This window comes from Eubalaena glacialis, chromosome X (assembly GCF_028564815.1).
Source record: "Eubalaena glacialis isolate mEubGla1 chromosome X, mEubGla1.1.hap2.+ XY, whole genome shotgun sequence".
Taxonomy (NCBI): domain Eukaryota; kingdom Metazoa; phylum Chordata; class Mammalia; order Artiodactyla; family Balaenidae; genus Eubalaena; species Eubalaena glacialis.
The window spans coordinates 14,073,726-14,095,708 of record NC_083736.1 but is presented as its reverse complement, the minus strand read 5'-3'; the positions used below and the strand labels follow the sequence as shown (position 1 = coordinate 14,095,708).

Here is a 21,983-nt window from a genome sequence, read left to right as displayed (position 1 = left end):
CTCTTTATTGATTTTCAGTTTTTAGGACCCATCTCCAGGATGAATCAGAGGAACCTTAAAAGCAGGAATGTGTCATCAACTTTGAAAAGAGGGGTCGTGAGGTGGAGGGGGTGGAGGAGTGCTGGAGGGGAAGGAGGGAGGGCAGAACCTCATTTTACACTGCGAGGGTCTACAGATACTGTTAGTATTTGGCTGAAAAAGAAGCAAAAAAGTATCTCAGGTTAGGAAAGTAACCAGTAGAATTAACAACTGAGGTTGGTATCTGGGGATGGGGGTACCAGAGAGCTGCATCCTCATCTGTCACAGCAGGAAGTACACCTACGTTCATTGCAGGGTGTCTGAAATAGCTAAGTTGAGGAAGAGCTGAGATGGATGAGCTTTGGTTTAGAGATATGGAGGTAACTACCAGAAGAAATCCCAACAAAGAAGTTAAAGCACTTGCCGGGCTTCCCTCGTGGTGCAGTGGTTAAGAATCCGCCTGCCAGTGCAGGGGACATGGGTTCGAACCCTGGTCCGGGAAGATCCCACATGCGGAGCAGCTAAGCCCATGCACCACAACTACTGAGCTTGCGCTCTAGAGCCCGCGAGCCACAACTACTGAGCCTGTGAGCCACAACTACTGAAGCCCGTGCACCTAGAGCCCGTGCTCTGCAGCAAGAGAAGCCACTGCAATGAGACGCCCGCACACCGCAACGAAGAGTAGCCCCCGCTCCCCGCAACTAGAGAAAGCCTGTGCACAGCAACGAAGACCCAACGCAGCCAAAAATAAATAAACAAAGTAAATAAAAAAATAAAGCGCTTGCCTTGGGGAATCAGACTTGGGAGAGGGAAGAGTGGGGCAGGGAACTCTTGCTTTTTATTGTAAGCTCTGCTGTACAATTTGGTTTTTAACCATGTGCATGCATTATTTTACTTTTTGAAAAAAAACTTTTTAATGTCAACTTGAAGGTGCCATTTAGCAATTTCAAAATCTTTTTTTAAAAAATAAATTTATTTACTTATTTATTTACTTTTGGCTGTGTTGGGTCTTCGTTGCTGCGCGCGGGCTTTCTCTAGTTGCGGCGAGCGGGGGCTACTCTTCGTTGCGGTTTGTGGGCTTCTCATTGCGGTGGCTTCTCTTGTTGCAGAGCACGGGCTCTAGGCACGCGGGCTTCAGTAGTTGTGGCACGTGGTCTCAGTAGTGGTGGCTCGCGGGCTCTAGAACGCAGGCTCAGTAGTTGTGGTGCACAGGCTTAGCTGCTCCGTGGCATGTGGGATCTTCCCGGACCAGGGCTCGAACCCGTGTCCCCTGCATTGGCAGGCGGATTCTTAACCACTGCACCACCAGGGAAGTCCTCAAAATCTTAAAGATCAGCCCAAGACTGATTTTATTCAAGCCCAGCAAAGGGTCGGACAAACCCTCACACCTTTGGTTTACAGTGGTTATTTGTTGCAGAGTACCACCTTGTCCAGTATGGTAGCCACTCACCACATGGGGCTGTTGAGCATGTGAAAGTAGCCCATCCAAACTGAGATGTGCTGTGAGTTTAAAATATAACTGGGCTTCAAAGACTTAGTATGAAAAAAAAAAGAATGTAAAGTGCCTCATAATTTTAAAAAAATTGGTGATGTTGAAATGATAATATTTTCGATATACTCTGCTACATAAAATATAGTGTTAAAATTAATTTCTCCAGTTTAATTTTGCTTTTTTCCCATTTATTTATTAATTTAATTTATTTATTTTTGGCTGCGTTGGGTCTTCGTTGCTGCATGCGGGCTTTCTCCAGTTGCAGCGAGCAGGGGCTACTCTTCGTTGCGGTGCACGGGCTTCTCATTGCGGTGGCTTCTCTTGTTGTGGAGCACGGGCTCTTGGCGCGCGGGCTTCAGTAGTTGTGGCTTGCGGGCTCTAGAGCGCAGGCTCAGTAGTTGTGGCACACAGGCTTAGTTGCTCCGTGGCATGTGGGATCTTCCCAGACCAGGGCTTGAACCTGTGTCCCCTGAATTGGCGGGTGGATTCTTTTTTTTTTTAATTTTAATTTTTAATTTTGTAACATCTTTATTGGAGTATTGGAGTAGTTTCTGCTTTATAACAAAGTGAATCAGCTATACATATATCCCCATATCTCCTCCCTCTTGCGTCTCCCTCCCACCCTCCCTATCCCATCCCTCTAGGTGGTCACAGAGCACCAAGCTGATCTCCCTGTGCTATGCAGCTGCTTCCCATTAGCTATCGATTTTACATTTCATAGTGTATATATGTCCATGCCACTCTCTCACTTCGTCCCAGCTTACCCTTCCCCCACCCCGTGTCCTCAAGTCCATTCTCTACATCTGCATCTTCATTCCTGTCCTGCCCCTAGGTTCTTCATAACCATTTTTTTTTCTTTTTAAATTCCATATATATGTGTTAGCATACGGTATTTGTTTTTCTCTTTCTGACTTACTTCACTCTGTATGACAGACTCTAGGTCCATCTACCTCACTACAAATAACTCAATTTCATTTCTTTTTATGGCTGAGTAATATTCCATTGTATACATGTGCCACATCTTCTTTATCCATTCATCTGTCGATGGACACTTAGGTTGCTTCCATGTCCTGGCTATTGTAAATAGAGCTGCAGTGAACATTGTGGTACATGACTCTTTTGGAATTATGGACTCTTTTGGAATTATGGTTTTCTCAGGGTATATGCCCAGTAGTGGGATTCCTGGGTCATATGGTAGTTCTATTTTTAGTTTTTTAAGGAACCTCCATACTGTTCTCCATAGAGGCTGTATCAATTTACATTCCCACCAAGAGTGCAAGAGGGTTCCCTTTTCTTCACACCCTCTCCAGCATTTATTATGTGTAGATTTTTTGATGATGGCCATTCTGACCGGTGTGAGGTGATACCTCATTGTAGTTTTGATTTGCATTTCTCTAATGATTAGTGATGTTGAGCATTCTTTCGTGTGTTTGTTGGCAATCTGTATATCTTCTTTGGAGAAATGTCTATTTAGGTCTTCTGCCCATTTTTGGATTGGGTTGTTTGTTTTTTTGATATTGAGCTGCATGAGCTGCTTGTAAATTTTGGAGATTAATCCTTTGTCAGTTGCTTCATTTGCAAATATTTTCTCCCATTCTGAGGGTTGTCTTTTGGTCTTGTTTATGGTTTCCTTTGCTGTGCAAAAGCTTTGAAGTTTCATTAGGTCCCATTTGTTTATTTTTGTTTTTATTTCCATTTCTCTAGGAGGTGGGTCAAAAAGCATCTTGCTGTGATTTATGTCATAGAGTGTTCTGCCTATGTTTTCGTCTAAGAGTTTTATAGTGTCTGGCAGGCGGATTCTTAACCACTGCGCCACCAGGGAAGTCCCTAGATTGTGAATTGATGACCATCATAAATTTAGTCAACATCCATCATCTCACATAGTTACAAAATGTTTTTTTTCTTGTGATGAGAACTTTTAAGATTTACTCTCTCAGCAACTTTCAGAGAAAGATTCCTTTCCTTAAAGGCAAAATGGACATTGCACATCTCAAAAATTTGTTTGACTGCTGCTTCAGTTTCGGCTTTGGATAGATCTTAAAATGTTGTTATGGGTGATATTTTCCCTGTTGTGCGAGGAAAGAATTAACTTAGGACTACTCTAGTAATAACACTGAAAGTTTCTGATCACAATGACGATAATGGTGAACCAGAGGAGAAATGGGACTTTCCAGATTGGCAGAGAGGGTGCAGTGGGGGTGGAAGCAGATAACGTTTAAAGCTTTTGCCTCCTTTTCCGGATTCCCTGCTTACTCCCAGAATAGCCCCCATCAAAAACCAGAAAATGCGTCCTTATGGTTTAGTTTAAGTGCAGACCTCTTTTTTTCCTACATTTTTCCCCCCCATTGGATTCTGGTGTATTATAGTTAGTGAGCACTTACACCCCTCACCCCCTGCCAGTTTCCTGATTTCATGTTTTATTTCTTGGATTTTCATAATTAAGTTTGTCATTCACTTACAGAATGATCATATATTTCTATCTGTTCCATAGCCAGGAGAATTGAATTTTAATTATGTTTTGTTATCTTAGTTAAAGTTAGTAAAGAATAATTTCTTCTGTAGCAATGAAATCCTCAGACTTCTTAGTTTGATTCTGTTGTAATTATGGTAACAGGTACTAGAACGCTGTGACCTAGGGCTTATATTGAATTTCAAGACCGTTCTGTCCTGTCCTGACCACTAACCTAAACTCCCAGTGCTGTGTGCAGGGCTCTGGACTTGTGCTGGAGATACGTCAGGCAAGTTCCTGCCCTCATGGGCCTTACAGCCCAGTGGGGTAGAGAGACAGGAGACAAGGACTCAAATAAAATAATGGCAACTTGTGCTGTGTTACTAGGAAGGGCAGAGACAGGGTGCTTTAGGTGGGTGGTCAGGGTTGGGCTCTCTGAGGGGGACACAGCTCCCCGGGCTGAAGGATAAAAAGGAAGTAAGGTGTAGGTGAAGAAGGTGGGTAGGAGGGCCTAAGGGGCAGGAAGGAAGAGCGTGACCCATCTGAGGACCTAAAAGGCCAGTGGGGCTGAAGCACAGAGGTGGAGGCTGGGGGAGTAGGGGTGTGGGAAAGGGGCAGGTGGGAGTGGGGCATGAGATGAGATTAGAGATATGTTTCAGGGTCAGATCGTGTAGGGCCTTTTGTTGGCTGCCTAAAGGAGTTTAGATTTTATTTTTAGTGAAGCAGTGAGCTGCTGAAGGTTATAAGCATGGGAGAGATGTATTCTGAGTTTTAAAAGGTCACTCTGCTGCTGTATGACAAATGGTTGGTAGGACAGGAGAGGGTGGAAGCTGGGAGGCCATTAAAATTGGGGGCAGCCGGGGCTTCCCTGGTGGCGCAGTGGTTGAGAATCTGCCTGCCAATGCAGGGGACACGGGTTCGAGCCCTGGTCTGGGAGGATCCCACGTGCCGCGGAGCGGCTGGGCCCGTGAGCCACAATTACTGAGCCTGCGCGTCTGGAGCCTGTGCTCCGCAACAAGAGAGGCCGCGACAGTGAGAGGCCCGCGCACTGCGATGAAGAGTGGCCCCCACTTGCCACAACTAGAGAAAGCCCTCGCGCAGAAACGAAGACCCAACACAGCCATAAAAATAAATAAATTAATTAACTAATTTAAAAAAAATTATTGTGATAATCTTCAGTTCTGTCTACTGATCAGTTTGATAAGCTGGTATTATAAAAAAAAAAAAAATTGGGGGCAGCCAACTTTTTCTGTAAAGGGCCAGATAGTAAATATGTTTAGTTTTGCAGGTCAGAGAGTCTCTGTCAAAGCTACTCTACTCTGCCATTGCAGTGCCCAAGCAGCCTTAGGTGACGTGTGGGTGGGCGTGGCCGTGTGCCAGTATAGCTTCATGTGTGAAAATGGGCAGCAGGCCATCTTAGCCACCCCAGGCTTAGGCGATTGCCATAATCCCTGCAAAAGATGGTGTTGGCTTGGGCGTCTAGGGTGGTAGTGGTGGAAATAGCAGTGGAGAGATTTGCAAGAATGTTTTGGAGGTACAGCTCACTGGACAGGGTTGGGTGAGGAAAAGGCGGGAATGGAGGATGATTTCCAGACCTCTAGCTTGAACCAGTTAGTGGTAGGAGATGCTGTTGCTGAGATGAGGGAGAAGCCCCCAGACAAACAGGCCCAGGGCTGTGGGGACCAGGAGTTCAGTTTGGGCCATGGTAAGTTTGAATACTTACTGATCCATCCAAGATGTCACGGACAAGTTGGCTTCAAAGCCCAGCGGCGCTGGGAGGAGAGGTCAGGGCTGCAAGAAGATTTTGGACCCAGTCGAGTAGCTGAAGCCAGGGAAGATGGTGAATCCTGGGCCTGGGCCCACCATGATCTCTTCTTCCTCAGCATCCAGATCATTCCACTTGGTGCTCAAGTTTTGCTCTTGCTTTATTGTTCTTTAGCTCTGCCTTATTCTCCTCGCTAAATTCCGAGCTCCTCAGGAGCAGGTTTTCTTAAGTTCTTCCCAGCAGCTCATTTAAAGTGTTGAGCCTGTAGTAGATGCTCAAATGCTAAAGAGTTAATTAAAAAATCTGGGTGATAATCTTTAAGTATTTAAATATGGTGAGGACGAATGCGTTAAGGTGAATTTTATTCTTGTCTAAAGTAAAATGCTTAAGTAACTTTATTGGAAGTACAATGTAAATTAAGTTAACATTTGTCAAAGGATTACTGTCAGGAATATTCTCGGGGCTTTTGGTACTACTTCTTTCAGAGAGCCAGCATGTTTTAGGTCAAGTGATTTAATTCTGGTAGTACCACCATTACAAGGAGACTGTTCAGCTGCATACAGGTGTGTGTGTGTGTGTGTGTATGTGTGTTTGTTTGTGTGTGTGTGTTCATGAAGAGAGAGAGAGAGAGAGAGAGAGAGAGAGAGAGAGGGAATGCTAACTGTTTCACACCGGGCAGAACCAGATGGCTCTCCCTTTTCTCATATTGTCACCGGATTTGAATTCTCCCTTCCAACGGGACCACAGGTAGAAACTAACCGATCTCACTCCTCTGTGGTGTATATTCTGGATCTTTTTATCTGCTTAGGAATTCCCTTCTCTTTTCTTAAAGTGCTCTTTTTTTTTTTTTTTAAACAAACCCTTTTTAAAAAAAAATTGATTTATTTATTTATTTTTGGCTGCGTTGGGTCTTCGTTGCTGCACGCGGGCTTTCTCTAGTTGCGGCGAGCGGGGGCTACTCTTCATTGCAGTGCATGGGCTTCTCATTGCGGTGGCTTCTCTTGTTGCGGAGCACGGGCTCTAGGCACACAGGCTTCAGTAGTTGTGGGTTGCGGGCTCTAGAGCGCAGCCTCAGTAGTTGTGGCGCACAGGCTTACTTGCTCCGCGGCATGTGGGATCTTCCCAGAGCAGGGCTCGAACCTGTGTCCCCTGCCTTGGCAGGCAGGTTCTTAACCACTGCGCCACCAGGGAAGTCCCGCTCCTTTTCTTTAAAAAAATTTTTTTTCAGTCTTGATGAGATGAAGGGTTGACAGCCTATTAGTGATCCCCCATTTTCGGGGGACATCAGTTCTCACGCTTAGTGTATTAAGAATTGTTCTGTTAGTCTGTGTACCACAGAAGCTATTTGATCTCTTGTGTCTTTTTTTTCCATTCCCAGCTGGGTGGCACCATTGGAGACATTGAAGGAATGCCATTTGTGGAAGCGTTCAGACAATTCCAGTTTAAAGCAAAAAGAGAGAATTTCTGTAATATCCATGTTAGCCTTGTCCCACAGGTGAGCTTTCCAGATAAGTGTGTAGTCAGCAACTCCTGTAGGTCTTCCTATGATACTCCGTTTATTCCACTTTTTTTTTGTTTTGGCCGCACCATGTGGCATGTGGGATCTTAGTTGCCTGACCAGGGATTGAACCTGCACCCCCTGCAGTGGAAGTGCAGAGTCAACCACTGGACCACCAGGGAAGCCCCCTACTCCACATTTTAAACCAGGAAGCCATTCATTATCCAGAAGAGCTAGATGTCCAGTGTACTGACAGTGACCCATTTCTTTTCAGCCCAGTGCTACTGGAGAACAGAAAACCAAACCCACACAAAACAGTGTCCGTGCGCTGAGGGGGTTAGGCCTGTCTCCCGATCTGGTGAGTTAAAGAGAGTGGGTAAGTTTCTTGGAATAGGACCTCCATTTCTTAAACTATAACATCATCTAAGTCCTTCCTAGCTCTCAAATGGTTTCTATGACTGAGCTTTTTGTATCTGGGAGCTGGGGAAGGCTTATTCCCTCATCCTCAAGTGTCGCTTCACACATTTCTAAATTGGCCATCTCTTCTTCTCCAGGTCCTCATTTGATTGGCCACACTGACATCTGGGCAAGTGCAATGTCCTGTCATTTGTGTGGTCCCTGGGTCCCTTAGAGGAAGGTGGGACCTGGGAGATTTTCCTGTGAGCCTGCTAGGTCGGGCTACCCCTGCTCTTATTCATAGCAGTAATCCAGTTATTGCCAGTAGTCTAGATCAGAGGCTGGCAAGTAAGGGCCTGCAGACCTGCCTCCTGTAAAGGAAGTTTCTCTACGACACACTACCACTCATTGTCCGCATTTGTCTCTGGCTGCCTTTGCTCGTGGCGGTACCATGAGGAGTCAGGGCAGCAGCTGCATGACCTGCAAAGCCTAAAGCTTTTACCATCTGGCCCTTTAGAGAAAAGTTTGCCAACCCTTGGTCTGGCTCTATTCTTGTAGTTTTACAGAAGTAACATTTGTGAGCCTCGAGTCTGTTCGCTGGAAATGCCTTGACATTTCCTACCGATGGATTTGTGTTGAGTTTGATTACACTTGCTTGTATTAGTGCTCAGACCAATTTCTCGTAGCCCAGTGGAACGCCCAGGATGGAGAAATGCCCACTCGGTCAAGTCTCCTGGAGCAAAATTAACGTAGCGTCCTCCTGAAAATCAGTGGCGGTGTGAACAGCCCAATTCCTGTCTGCTAACCCGTGCGTAATTGACTTTGACAGATTGTCTGCCGAAGTTCAACGCCCATCGAAATGGCTGTGAAGGAAAAGATTTCTATGTTTTGTCATGTGAACCCTGAACAGGTTAGTGCTGCCCTTTAGATTTGAATGCCTTGCAGGCACTCCTGCTGATGCCAGCATTTTACACCTCTTAAATTATCGTATTACTTTTCACAACATTTATAAAAGATTTGGGGGACTCATATGCAACTACGGCTCCCTTGCCCTTAAGTGAACAGTCTTGAGACTCCTGAAATAGATTGTGTGTTTCACTCCTTAAATTTTAATTATAGGTACAAAACCAGGTGGGTTGTTTTTTTAACTCGCAGTCCAACCTCTAGAGAGAGAACCATTTGAAGCCTGCTTATCGTCTCTTTATCTTGTCTTTCCAGGACACTTATGGCTTTTACTTTGATTTCTCTTTTGTACTTGTTACAGCTTAACTCACCCCAAACCACACATTACGGTGACATTCACACTATCACTTCTGATTACATCAGTGGCCTCAGTTCAGTTCATTGCTACAAAAACCACTGTGACGTGGGTTCAGGTCCTCTGTTCTGCAGGACTCTCCACCTGGGTATCCAAGAGCCGGCTTTTCTTTTCTCTTTCATCTGCTTATCTCTGTCTCTTGTTTGCAGTAAGGCTCAGGCACAAGGGATTGGAGTTTAAAAAGTGATATGACGGGTGCTCAGGAAAAGGGCGAGGTTTGGCAGAAACCTTTTGTTTTCTTCAGATTAGCTCGGGGTTCTCTGAAGCCTAAAAACCACCTAATCAGATTTCTGAGTCTCAGGAGCAGGCTGATGTATTCACTGCCTGATGCTTCAGGGTCAGTGCACAAGTCTGAACTCCTTTGAAAAATGTGATGGCAGGCTTAAAGCACTCTCCTATATCTGTGTGTCATCAAGCCATTTTGGTTTTGTTCCGTTGTTTTTTGTAAATAGTACTTGGTGTGGGTATCACACACATTTAACCTGGTTTCCGAAATAGAAGGATACAGCTTTTAGAGTTGGGTTGCTGAGAGCTCTGAGAACAGATGATACAGTCCAAACTTTGAACCGTATGGAGTTTCTTTTCTTTTTTTTTTTTTGGCCATGCCACACGGCTTGCGGGATCTTAGTTCCCTGACCAGGGATTGAACCTGGGCCACAGCAGTGAAAGTGCCGAGTCCTAACCCCTGGACCGCCAGGGAATTCTTGAGTTTATTTTCTTTATAACTATAGATTCTGAAGAATGTTCTATCTCATCAGTCCACAGGCTAGTCTATTAGCCATTTTTTTTTTTTAAACATCTTTATTGAAGTATAATTGCTTTACAATGGTGTGTTAGCTTCTGCTTTACAACAAAGTGAATCAGTTATACATATACATATGTTCCCATATCTCTTCCCTCTTGCATCTCCCTCCCTCCCACCCTCCCTATCCCACCCCTCTAGGTGGTCACAAAGCACCGAGCTGATCTCCCTGTGCTATGCGGCTGCTTCCCACTAGCTATCTATTTTACATTTGGTAGTGTATATATGTCCATGACACTCTCTCACCCTGTCACATCTCACCCCTCCCCCTCCCCATATCCTCAAGTCCATTCTCTAGTAGGTCTGTGTCTTTATTCCCATCTTGCCACTAGGTTCTTCATGACCTTTTTTTTTTTTTCCTTAGATTCCATATATATGTGTTAGCATACTGTATTTCTTCTTCTCTTTCTGACTTACTTCACTCTGTATGACAGACTCTAACTCCATCCACCTCACTACAAACACCTCCATTTCATTTCTTTTTATGGCTGAGTAATATTCCATTGTATATATGTGCCACATCTTCTTTATCCATTCATCCGATGATGGACACTTAGGTTGCTTCCATGTCCTGGCTATTGTAAACAGAGCTGCAATGAATATTTTGGTACATGACTCTTTCTGAATTATGGTTTTCTCAGGGTATATGCCCAGTAGTGGGATTGCTGGGTCGCATGGTAGTTCTATTTTTAGTTCTTTAAGGAACCTCCATACTGTTCTCCATAGTGGCTGTATCAATTTACATTCCCACCAACAGTGCAAGAGTGTTCCCTTTTCTCCACACCCTCTCCAGCATTTATTGTTTCTAGATTTTTTGATGATGGCCATTCTGACCGGTGTGAGATGATACCTCATTGTAGTTTTTTTTTTTTTTTTTAACATCTTTATTGAAGTATAATTGCTTTACAATGGTGTGTTAGCTTCTGCTTTATAACAAAGTGAATCAGTTATACATATACATATGTTCCCATATCTCTTCCCTCTTGCATCTCCCTCCCTCCCACCCTCCCTATCCCACCCCTCTAGGTGGTCACAAAGCACTGAGCTGATCTCCCTGTGCTATGCGACTGCTTCCCACTAGCTATCTATTTTACATTTGGTAGTGTATATATGTCCATGACACTCTCTCACCCTGTCACATCTCACCCCTCCCCCTCCCCATATCCTCAAGTTCATTCTCTAGTAGGTCTGTGTCTTTATTCCCATCTTGCCACTAGGTTCTTCATGACCTTTTTTTTTTCCCTTAGATTCCATATATATGTGTTAGCATACTGTATTTCTTTTTCTCTTTCTGACTTACTTCACTCTGTATGACAGACTCTAACTCCATCCACCTCATTACAAACACTTCCATTTCATTTCTTTTTATGGCTGAGTAATATTCCATTGTATATATGTGCCACATCTTCTTTATCCATTCATCCGATGATGGACACCTAGGTTGCTTCCATGTCCTGGCTATTGTAAACAGAGCTGCAATGAATATTTTGGTACATGACTCTTTCTGAATTATGGTTTTCTCAGGGTATATGTCCAGTAGTGGGATTGCTGGGTCGTATGGTAGTTCTATTTTTAGTTTTTTAAGGAACCTCCATACTGTTCTCCATAGTGGCTGTATCAATTTACATTCCCACCAACAGTACAAGAGTGTTCCCTTTTCTCCACACCCTCTCCAGCATTTATTGTTTCTAGATTTTTTGATGATGGCCATTCTGACCGGTGTGAGATGATACCTCATTGTAGTTTTGATTTGCATTTCTCTAATGATTAATGATGTTGAGCATTCTTTCATGTGTCTGTTGGCAATCTGTATATCTTCTTTGGAGAAATGTCTATTTCGGTCTTCTGCCCATTTTTGGATTGGGTTGTTTGTTTTTTTGTTATTGAGCTGCATGAGCTGCTTGTAAATCTTGGAGATTAATCCTTTGTCAGTTGCTTCATTTGCAAATATTTTCTCCCATTCTGAGGGTTGTCTTTTGGTCTTGTTTATGGTTTCCTTTGCTGTGCAAAAGCTTTTAAGTTTCATTAGGTCCCATTTGTTTATTTGTGTTTTTATTTCCATTTCTCTAGGACCTGGGTCAAAAAGGATCTTGCTGTGATTTATGTCATAGAGTGTTCTGCCTCTGTTTTCCTCTAAGAGTTTGATAGTGTCTGGCCTTACACTTAGGTCTTTAATCCATTTTGAGTTTATTTTTGTGTATGGTGTTAGGGAGTGTTCTAATTTCATACTTTTACATATACCTGTCCAATTTTCCCAGCACCACTTATTGAAGAGGCTGTCTTTTCTCCACTGTATATGCTTGCCTCCTTTATCAAAGATAAGGTGACCATATGTGCGTGGGCTTATCTCTGGGCTTTCTATCCTGTTCCATTGATCTATATTTCTGTTTTTGTGCCAGTACCAAACTGTCTTGATTACTGTAGCTTTGTAATATAGTCTGAAGTCAGGGAGCCTGATTCCTCCAGCTCCATTTTTCGTTCTCAAGATTGCTTTGGCTATTCGGGGTCTTTTGTGTTTCCATACAAACTGTGAAATTTTTTGTTCTAGTTCTGTGAAAAATGCCAGTGGTAGTTTGATAGGGATTGCATTGAATCTGTAGATTGCTTTGGGTAGCAGAGTCATTTTCACAATGTTCATTCTTCCAATCCAAGAACATGGTATATCTCTCCATCTATTTGTATCATCTTTAATTTCTTTCATCAGTGTCCTATAATTTTCTGCATACAGGTCTTTCGTCTCCTTAGGTAGGTTTATTCCTAGATATTCTTTTTGTTGCAATGGTAAACGGGAGTGTTTTCTTAATTTCACTTTCAGATTTTTCATCATTAGTATACAGGAATGCAAGAGATTTCTGTGCATTAATTTTGTATCCTGCTACTTTACCAAATTCATTGATTAGCTCTAGTAGTTTTCTGGTAGCATCTTTTGGATTCTCTATGTATAGTATCATGTCATCTGCAAACAGTGACAGCTTTACTTCTTCTTTTCCGATTTGGATTCCTTTTATTTCTTTTTCTTCTCTGATTGCTGTGGCTAACACTTCCAAAACTATGTTGAATAATAGTGGTGAGAGTGGGCAACCTTGTCTTGTTCCTGATCTTAGTGGAAATGGTTTCAGTTTTTCACCATTGAGGACAATGTTGGCTGTGGGTTTGTCATATACGGCCTTTATTATGTTGAGGAAAGTTCCCTCTATGCCTACTTTCTGCAGGACTTTTATCATAAATGGGTGTTGAATTTTGTCGAAAGCTTTCTCTGCATCTATTGAGATGATCATATGGTTTTTCTCCTTTAATTTGTTAATATGATGTATCACGTTGATTGATTTGCATATATTGAAGAATCCTTGCATTCCTGGAATAAACCCCACTTGATCATGGTGTATGATCCTTTTAATGTGCTGTTGGATTCTGTTTGCTAGTATTTTGTTGAGGATTTTTGCATCTATGTTCATCAGTGATATTGGCCTGTAGTTTTCTTTCTTTGTGACATCTTTGTCTGGTTTTGGTATCAGGGTGATGGTGGCCTCGTAGAATGAGTTGGGGAGTGTTCCTCCCTCTGCAATATTTTGGAAGAGTTTGAGAAGGATAGGTGTTAGCTCTTCTCTAAATGTTTGATAGAATTCGCCTGTGAAGCCATCTGGTCCTGGGCTTTTGTGTGTTGGAAGATTTTTAATCACAGTTTCAATTTCAGTGCTTGTGATTGGTCTGTTCATATTTTCTATTTCTTCCTGGTTCAGTCTCGGCAGGTTGTGCATTTCTAAGAATCTGTCCATTTCTTCCAGGTTGTCCATTTTATTGGCATAGAGTTGCTTGTAGTAATCTCTCATGATCGTTTGTATTTCTGCAGTGTCAGTGGTTACTTCTCCTTTTTCATTTCTAATTCTATTAATTTGAGTCTTCTCCCTTTTTCTCTTGATGAGTCTGGCTAATGGTTTATCAATTTTGTTTATCTTCTCAAAGAACCAGCTTTTCGTTTCATTGATTTTTGCTATTGTTTCCTTCATTTCTTTTTCATTTATTTCTGATCTGATCTTTATGATTTCTTTCCTTCTGCTAGCTTTGGGGTTTTTTTTTCTTCTTTCTCTAATTGCTTTAGGTGCAAGGTTAGGTTGTTTATTCGAGATGTTTCCTGTTTCTTGATGTAGGCTTGTATTGCTATAAACTTCCCTCTTAGAACTGCTTTTGCTGCATCCCATAGGTTTTGGATCGTCGTGTCTCCATTGTCATTTGTTTCTAGGTATTTTTTGATTTCCCCTTTGATTTCTTCAGTGATCACTTCGTTATTAAGTAGTGTATTGTGTAGCCTCCATGTGTTTGTATTTTTTACAGATCTTTTCCTGTAATTGATATCTAGTCTCATAGCGTTGTGGTCGGAAAAGATACTTGATACGATTTCAATTTTTTTAAATTTACCAAGGCTTGATTTGTGACCCAAGATATGATCTATCCTGGAAAATGTTCCATGAGCACTTGAGAAAAATGTGTATTCTGTTGTTTTTGGGTGGAATGTCCTATAAATATCAATTAAGTCCATCTTGTTTAATGTATCATTTAAAGCTTGTGTTTCCTTATTTATTTTCATTTTGGATGATCTGTCCATTGGTGAAAGTGGGGTGTTAAAGTCCCCTACTATGATTGTGTTACTGTCGGTTTCCCCTTTTATGGCTGTTAGTATTTGCCTTATGTATTGAGGTGCTCCTATGTTGGGTGCATAAATACTTACAATTGTTATACCTTCCTCTTGGATCGATCCCTTGATCATTATATAGTGTCCTTCTTTGTCTCTTGTAATAGTCTTTATTTTAAAGTCTATTTTGTCTGATATGAGAATTGCTACTCCAGCTTTCTTTTGATTTCCATTTGCATGGAATATCTTTTTCCATCCCCTCACTTTCAGTCTGTATGTGTCCCTAGGTCTGAAGTGGGTCTCTTGTAGACAGCATATATATGGGTCTTGTTTTTGTATCCATTCAGCCAGTCTGTGTCTTTTGGTGGGAGCATTTAATCCATTTACATTTAAGGTAATTATCGATACGTATGTTCCTATTCCCATTTTCTTAAATGTTTTGGGTTTGTTATTGTAGGTGTTTTCCTTCTCTTGTGTTTCTTGCCTAGAGAAGTTCCTTTAGCATTTGTTGTAAAGCTGGTTTGGTGGTGCTGAACTCTCTCAGCTTTTGCTTGTCTGTAAAGGTTTTAATTTCTCCATCAAATCTGAATGAGATCCTTGCTGGGTAGAGTAATCTTGGTTGTAGGTTTTTCTCCTTCATCGCTTTAAGTATATCCTGCCACTCCCTTCTGGCTTGCAGAGTTTCTGCTGAAAGATCAGCTGTTAACCTTATGGGGATGCCCTTGTGTGTTATTTGTTGTTTTTCCCTTGCTGCTTTTAATATGTTTTCTTTATATTTAATTTTTGATAGTTTGATTAATATGTGTCTTGGTGTGTTTCTCCTTGGATTTATCCTGTATGGGACTCTCTGTGCTTCCAGGACTTGATTAACTAATTCCTTTCCCATATTAGGGAAGTTTTCAACTATAATCTCTTCAAATATTTTCTCAGTCCCTTTCTTTTTCTCTTCTTCTTCTGGGACCCCTATAATTCGAATGTTGGTGCGTTTAATGTTGTCCCAGAGGTCTCTGAGACTGTCCTCAGTTCTTTTCATTCTTTTTTCTTTATTCTGCTCTGCAGTAGTTATTTCCACCATTTTATCTTCCAGGTCACTTATCCGTTCTTCTGCCTCAGTTATTCTGCTATTGATCCCATCTAGAGTATTTTAAATTTCATTTATTGTGCTTTTCATCATTGCTTGGTTCCTCTTTAGTTCTTCTACGTCCTTGTTAAATGTTTCTTGCATTTTGTCTATTCTATTTCCAAGATTTTGGATCATCCTTACTATCATTATTCTGAATTCTTTTTCAGGTAGACTACCTATTTCCTCTTCATTTGTTAGGTCTGGTGTGTTTTGACCCTGCTCCTTCATCTGCTGTGTGTTTTTCTGTCTTCTCATTTTGCTTATCTTACTGTGTTTGGGGTCTCCTTTTCACAGGCTGCAGGTTCGTAGTTCCCGTTGTTTTTGGTATCTGTCCCCAGTGGCTAAGGTTGGTTCAGTGGGTTGTGTAGGTTTCCTGGTGGAGGGAACTAGTGCCTGTGTTCTGGTGGATGAGGCTGGATGTTGTCTTTCTGGTGGGCTCGTCCACGTCTGGTGGTGTGTTTTGGGGTGTCTGTGGCCTTATTATGATTTTAGGCAGCCTCTCTGTTAATGGATGGGGCTGTGTTCCTGTCTTGCTAGTTGTTTGGCATAGGGTGTCCAGCACTGTAGCTTGCTGGTCGTTGAGTGAAGCTGGGTCTTGATGTTGAGATGGAGATCTCTGAGAGATTTTCGCTGTTTGGTATTACGTGGAGCTGGGAGGTCTCTTGTGAACCAGTGTCCTGAAGTTGGCTCTCCCACCTCAGAGGCACAACCCTGATGCCTGGCTGGAGCACCAAGAGCCTTTCATCCACACGGCTCAGAATAAAAGGGAGAAAAAATGGAAAGAAAGAAAGAAAGAGGATAAAATAAAATAAAATAAAGCAATTATAATAAAAAATAAGAAAAAAATTATTAAGAATAAATTTATTAAGAAAAAAAATTTTTTTTTAATTTTTAAAAATAGATTTATTAATTTTTTACACTAAAAATAAGAAAAAAATTAAGAAAAAATTTATTAAGAAAAAAAATTTTTTTAATTTTTTAAAATAAAAAATATGAAAAAACTTATTAAAAAATTTTTTTAATTTTTTAAAAATAGAAAATAAGGAAAAAATTATTAAGAAAACATTTATTAGGGAACAAAAATTTTTTTAAGTAAAAAAAAAAAAAAAAAAAATGGACGGACCTAACCCTAGGACTAACGGTGAGAGCAAAGCTATACAGACAAAATCTCACCCAGAAGCATACACATATACACTCACAAAAAAAGGAAAAGGGGAAAAGTTAATATATCCTGCTCCCAAAGTCCACCTCCTAAATTTGGGATGATTCGTTGTCTATTCAGGTATTCAACAGATGCAGGCACATCAAGTTGTTTGTGGAGCTTTAATCCGCTGCTTCTGAGGCTGCTGGGAGAGATTTCCCTTTCTCTTCTTTGTTCGTACAGCTCCCGGGGTTCAGCTTTGGATTTGGACCCGCCTCTGCATGTAGGTTGCCTGAGGGCGTCTGTTCCCCGCCCAGACAGAACGGGGTTAAAGGAGCAGCTGATTCCGGGGCTCTGGCTCAGTCAGGCCCGGGGGAGGGAGCGGTACGGAGGAGGCGGGGCGAGCCTGCGGCGGCAGAAGCCGGCGTGACGTTGCAGCAGCCTGAGGCGCGCTGTGCGCTCTCCCGGGGAAGTTGTCCCTGGATCACGGGAGCCTGGCCGTGGCGGGCTGCACAGGCTCCCGGGAGGGGCGGTGTGAAGAATGACCTGTGCTCGCCCACAGGCTTTTTGGTGGCGGCAGCAGCAGCCTTAGCGTCTCATGCCCATCTCTGGGGTCCGCGCTGATAGCCGCGGCTCGCGCCCGTCTCTGGAGTTCGTTTAAGTGGCGCTCTGAATCCCCTCTCCCTGCACGCCGCGAAACAAAGAGGCAAGAAAAAGTCTCCTGCCTCTTCGGCAGCTGCAGACTTCCTCTCGGGCACCCTCCCGGCTAGTTGTGGTGCGCTAGCCCCTTCAGGCTGTGCTCACGCAGCCAACCCCAGTCCTCTCCCTGGGATCCGACTGAAGCCCGCGCCTCAGCTCCCAGCCCCCGCCCGCCCCGGCGGGTGAGCAGACAAGCCTCTCGGGCTGGTGAGTGCTGCTCGGCGCCGAGCCTCTGTGCGGGAATCTCTCCGTTTTTCCCTCTGCGTCCCTGTTGCTGTGGGATCCGCGCTGATAGCCGCGGCTCGCGCCCGTCTCTGGAGCTCGTTTAGGCGGCGCTCTGAATCCCCTCTCCTTGCGCGCCGCGAAACAAAGAGGCAAGAAAAAGTCTCTTGCCTCTTCGGCAGCTGCAGTCTTTTTCCCGGACTCCCTCCCGGCTAGCACCGAAGCCCGAGCCTCAGCTCCCAGCCCCGCCCGCCCCGGCGGCTGAGCAGACAAGCCTCTCGGGCTGGTGAGTGCTGGTCGGCACCGCTCCTCTGTGCGGGAATCTCTCCGCACCCCTGTGCCTGCGCTCTCCTCCGTGGCTCTGAAGCCTCCCCCCTCTGCTACCCGCAGTCTCTGCCCACGAAGGGGCTTCCTAGTGTGTGGAAACCTTTCCTCCTTCACAGCTCCCTCCCACTGGTGCAGGTCCTGTCCCTATTCTTTTGTCTCTGTTATTTCTTTTTTCTTTTGCCCTACCCAAGTACGTGGGGATTTTCTTGCCTTTTGGGAGGTCTGACGTCTTCTGCCAGCGTTCAGTGGGTGTTCTGTAGGAGCAGTTCCACGTGTAGATGTATTTCTCATGTATCTGTGGGGAGGAAGGTGATCTCCGTGTCTTACTCTTCCGCCATCTTGCCCCTCCCTCCTTAGCCATTTTTTAGCACACTGCTTTTTTTAAAAAAAATTTTTATTGGAGTATAGTTGATTTACAATGTTGTGTTAGTTTCTGCTGTACAGCAAAGTGAACCGGCTATACATATACATATATCTATCTACTCTTTTTTAGATTCTTTTTCCATATAGGTCATGACAGAGTATGGAGTGCCCTGTGCTATACAGTAGGTTCTTATTAGTTATCTATATTTTATATACAGTAGTGTGTATATGTCAATCCCAATCTCCCAATATCCTACCCCCACTACTCCCCCCCACCCCCCCAGTAACCATAAGTTTGTTTTCTACATCTGTCAGCACATTGCTTTTTCTCATATGAGTTAATTCTCCCATTTCTTAGTTCTTGGTGAACTTGCATTTAGAGCTCTTCTCACCTGGATTGCTGAGGAGGGAATGGAAAGTCACAGGCATCTCTGTGATGTTCTCTGTTACCATGATATTTGAAAAAATGTCTCTGGCTTGGAGGATAAATGAGTAAATAGCGCCACACCTCATGCCTTCCACTTGTGGGAGTTGTGGCTGTCCAGAGATTTATCAGTAGTTTTAATTAATAATTGGGATGGAGCCTCATATCAGTGACATCTTGGCACTTTGAATTGTATCAGGGAATGCATGGGTGAGACACAGTAGTCTTAAGTATCAAGTTGTCCATGTCCAAAGAGCTTAGGAACCCTTGGTTGGATAGCTATGGATTGGGAAAGACTGAACACATAGAGTTGGCAGAACATTTCTTGGCATTTATTTAGGATGTGGCAGATCCTTAAATGCCTGCCAGTAGCCCTTTGCATGTACCTGAGAGGGTTGGTGAAAGCTCTTTAGGGTGTGAAAAACAACCACACCACCTGGTATTTAAAAGAGCCTTTCTCCCCTCACAAGTGGAATTAATTTGACTGTGTTAATGTGTGCTTCTAAATTTACCCAAATGAAGGGAGCACAGACAAAAGCAAGTACAGAGGCAGCAGCAACAACAAATGAGTGAACAAACTTCATACCCACACTTAGAAGACAAGATGTATGTATTCATTGCTACTGCCTTAACCTAGGCTTAGAAGGTGGTGCCTTGGGCCATGTGTCTTGGATACTGACATATAAAGCATTCATGTTCCAATACCAAGTCTCTGACACCCCCCTGGGGTTCCTGCAGTTCAACTCAGACACTAACTACCTGGAGTGAGCATCAGACTCCGCAGGTCTTTATAAGACTGCCCTGCACTTCAGACACTCGCCGCAGGTTTCTATTGTCCCAAGCCACCCACGCTTCTGCCGGGCTGACTAGAAAGTTGAAGCTTCCCATAACCACCTCAAGTTTGATAATTCTCTAGAATGACTCACAACTCCGGAAAGTGCTATACTTATGATTACTGTTTAATTGTAAAGGGTGCAGGTGAACAGCCAGATGAAGAGACACATAGGGCAAGGTCTAGGAGAGTCCCAGGCACAAGAACTTTTATCCCTGTGGAGTCAGGGTGCACCACCTTCCCGGTACATCTGTAAATTCACCAGCGAGGATGCTCCCCTGAGTCCTGATGTTCAGCATTTTGATTGGGGTTTCATTACGTAGGTGTGATTGAGTAAATCATTTGTCACCTGATTGAACGCAGTCTCTAGCCCCTGTCCCCTCCGTGGAGGTCAGGTGGCTGAAAGTTCCAGCCTTCTAATGACCTGCTTGGTTTTTCTGGTGACCAACTCCCATCCTGAAGTCATCTAGGGGCCACCCTGAGTCATCTCATTAACTTAACAAAGTTACCCCTATAACTCAGGAAATTTTGAATGTTTTTGAAGCCCTGTGCCAGGAACTGGGAACAAAGAATGTGTATATAGGGAAAAATATATATATATTCCACCATAGCATCCATGGTTCCAGATGTAGAATAATGACTTCAAAGTGTTTTGTAATTAGATCCAACTAACCTTGTGTTAATTCTGACTCCTGTTTAGGTTGCTCTGTTCTTGGTTTTCTTCTGTCAGTATAAATAAACTGCCATCTCTCTTGAGTTTTGGCTCATTCTTACGTTCATTTTTGTGGCATACTTGAGTTGTTCCATTAAATATGGTGTTTTATCATCATTAATCAGGTTATATGTATCCACGATGTTTCTTCCACCTACCGAGTACCTGTGCTTTTGGAGGAACAAGGCATCGTTAAATATTTCAAAGAGAGATTGGATCTGCCTATTGGGGATTCTGCAAGTAATTTGCTTTTCAAGTGGAGAAATATGGCTGACAGGTACTGTGAAAGGAATTACTAATGTAATTTTTCATAATTCTTGGGTTTGGGGGTAGCACTGAGGTGTACCTTAAAAGGTAACTATGTAGCATTCCACTTTCCACATGGGTATGTTTGGTTCTGGAAATATCTAAAGCTCTAGCATATTGTTAGGGTGTTTTGCTGTACTCTGAAGATTTCTGGGGCCTTTGATTTTGCTCTACTAAAGCAAAGTGAATTGAAGGCATTTGGATTCCAGAATTTAAAAAAACTTTTGGAAGCATTTATTTATTAGTTTATTATTTAGTTTCTGAATATTTTAAACAGTTTAAAATGCTACAGGCTTTGTTTTGTTTTGTTTTGCTTATTTTTAAGATTTGGCTAACATTTCTTAAAGAAAATCCTTCTGAATGGGAAGTTTTGGCTATGGCATTGTTGTTCAATCCTACAGTTATTAACTATCAGTATCGGCATTAAAAACCCCTGATAGGTTTTAGCTTTAAGACAATCATATTAATTTCAGCAAGGTTTGTCTAATTTGATGTCGTATACAGATTAAATCCCCATCACCTGTTTTCTTTTACTAAATGTTGATGAGGCGTGACTCCATAAAGTCCTGGCTGCTTGACTTCTCCTGCAGCTGAAGTAGAGGCAATAGGCGCAGTAGTTACAAATGAAGGCTCTGGTGTTGCTAAGGAGTAGATCTTAAAAGTTCTCATCACACAAAAAAATTTGTAACTATGTGCGGTGATCGATGTTAACTAGAATATTGTGATCATCATTTCGTAATATATAAATATATTGAATCATTAGGTTGTACATCTGGAACTAATGTAATGTTGTATGTCAGTTATATCTCAATGAAAAAACGTAAGCTCTGGTGTCAGGCACCATAGATTCAGACCCCAGCTTCTCCTTTCACTAGCTGTTTGAGTTTGGGCAGATTACTTAACCTCTCTGGGCTTATTCTCCCATCCATATATAGCTGGGGGGATACTAGTACCACGTTGTGGCACTTATGAGAGAAAATACACCAGGCCTTAACATCACATCAGGCACTATTGGTTACTGATGTCGGTAACAATAATTTAAATGATTTGATGATGACAAAATCACTGACCTTTGGTAGATGACTAGTAGATTGAAAGTTCTTTTGCCCTTTCACTTTAAAATTTTAAAAGCGTTTTAGAATTTCTGGGGCAAGAAGAATCACGAACAAAGTGCATTTTCGGAACGTAGGTGCTCCCATGACTGGTGATACAACTAAGCCCCTGTCCTCCAGAATGCTTAAGGAATCCGTCACTTCGTAGGAATTTTCTGAGTAGCTTGGGGCTGATCCTCTTTAAGCACTAGAAACTTTAATATTTTAACTCTTTGTGTTGGAAATAGTTCTAAATTTTACTCTATGCCTCTGTGCTTTTTAAAGCCAGTGTTTGGTTTTTGTATTAGTTTCCTGTGTCTGCTGTAAGAAGTTACCGCAAAATGGGTGGCTTAAACCAATAGAAATTTGTTCTGT

General features: G+C 42.8%; 1 protein-coding gene across 6 annotated transcripts in view; it reads left to right on the top strand.

Annotated features, from left to right (window-relative positions):
• Positions 1–21,983, top strand: part of CTPS2 (CTP synthase 2) — a 126,623-nt gene that overhangs the window by 16,043 nt on the left and 88,597 nt on the right. For all 6 annotated transcript variants that reach the window (XM_061177805.1, XM_061177804.1, XM_061177806.1 and 3 more), the window contains 4 exons: positions 7,103–7,219; positions 7,497–7,580; positions 8,448–8,528; positions 20,337–20,488. In XM_061177805.1, coding sequence (XP_061033788.1) covers positions 7,103–7,219; positions 7,497–7,580; positions 8,448–8,528; positions 20,337–20,488 — 434 coding nt within the window. The remainder of the gene's footprint in view (positions 1–7,102; positions 7,220–7,496; positions 7,581–8,447; positions 8,529–20,336; positions 20,489–21,983) is intronic.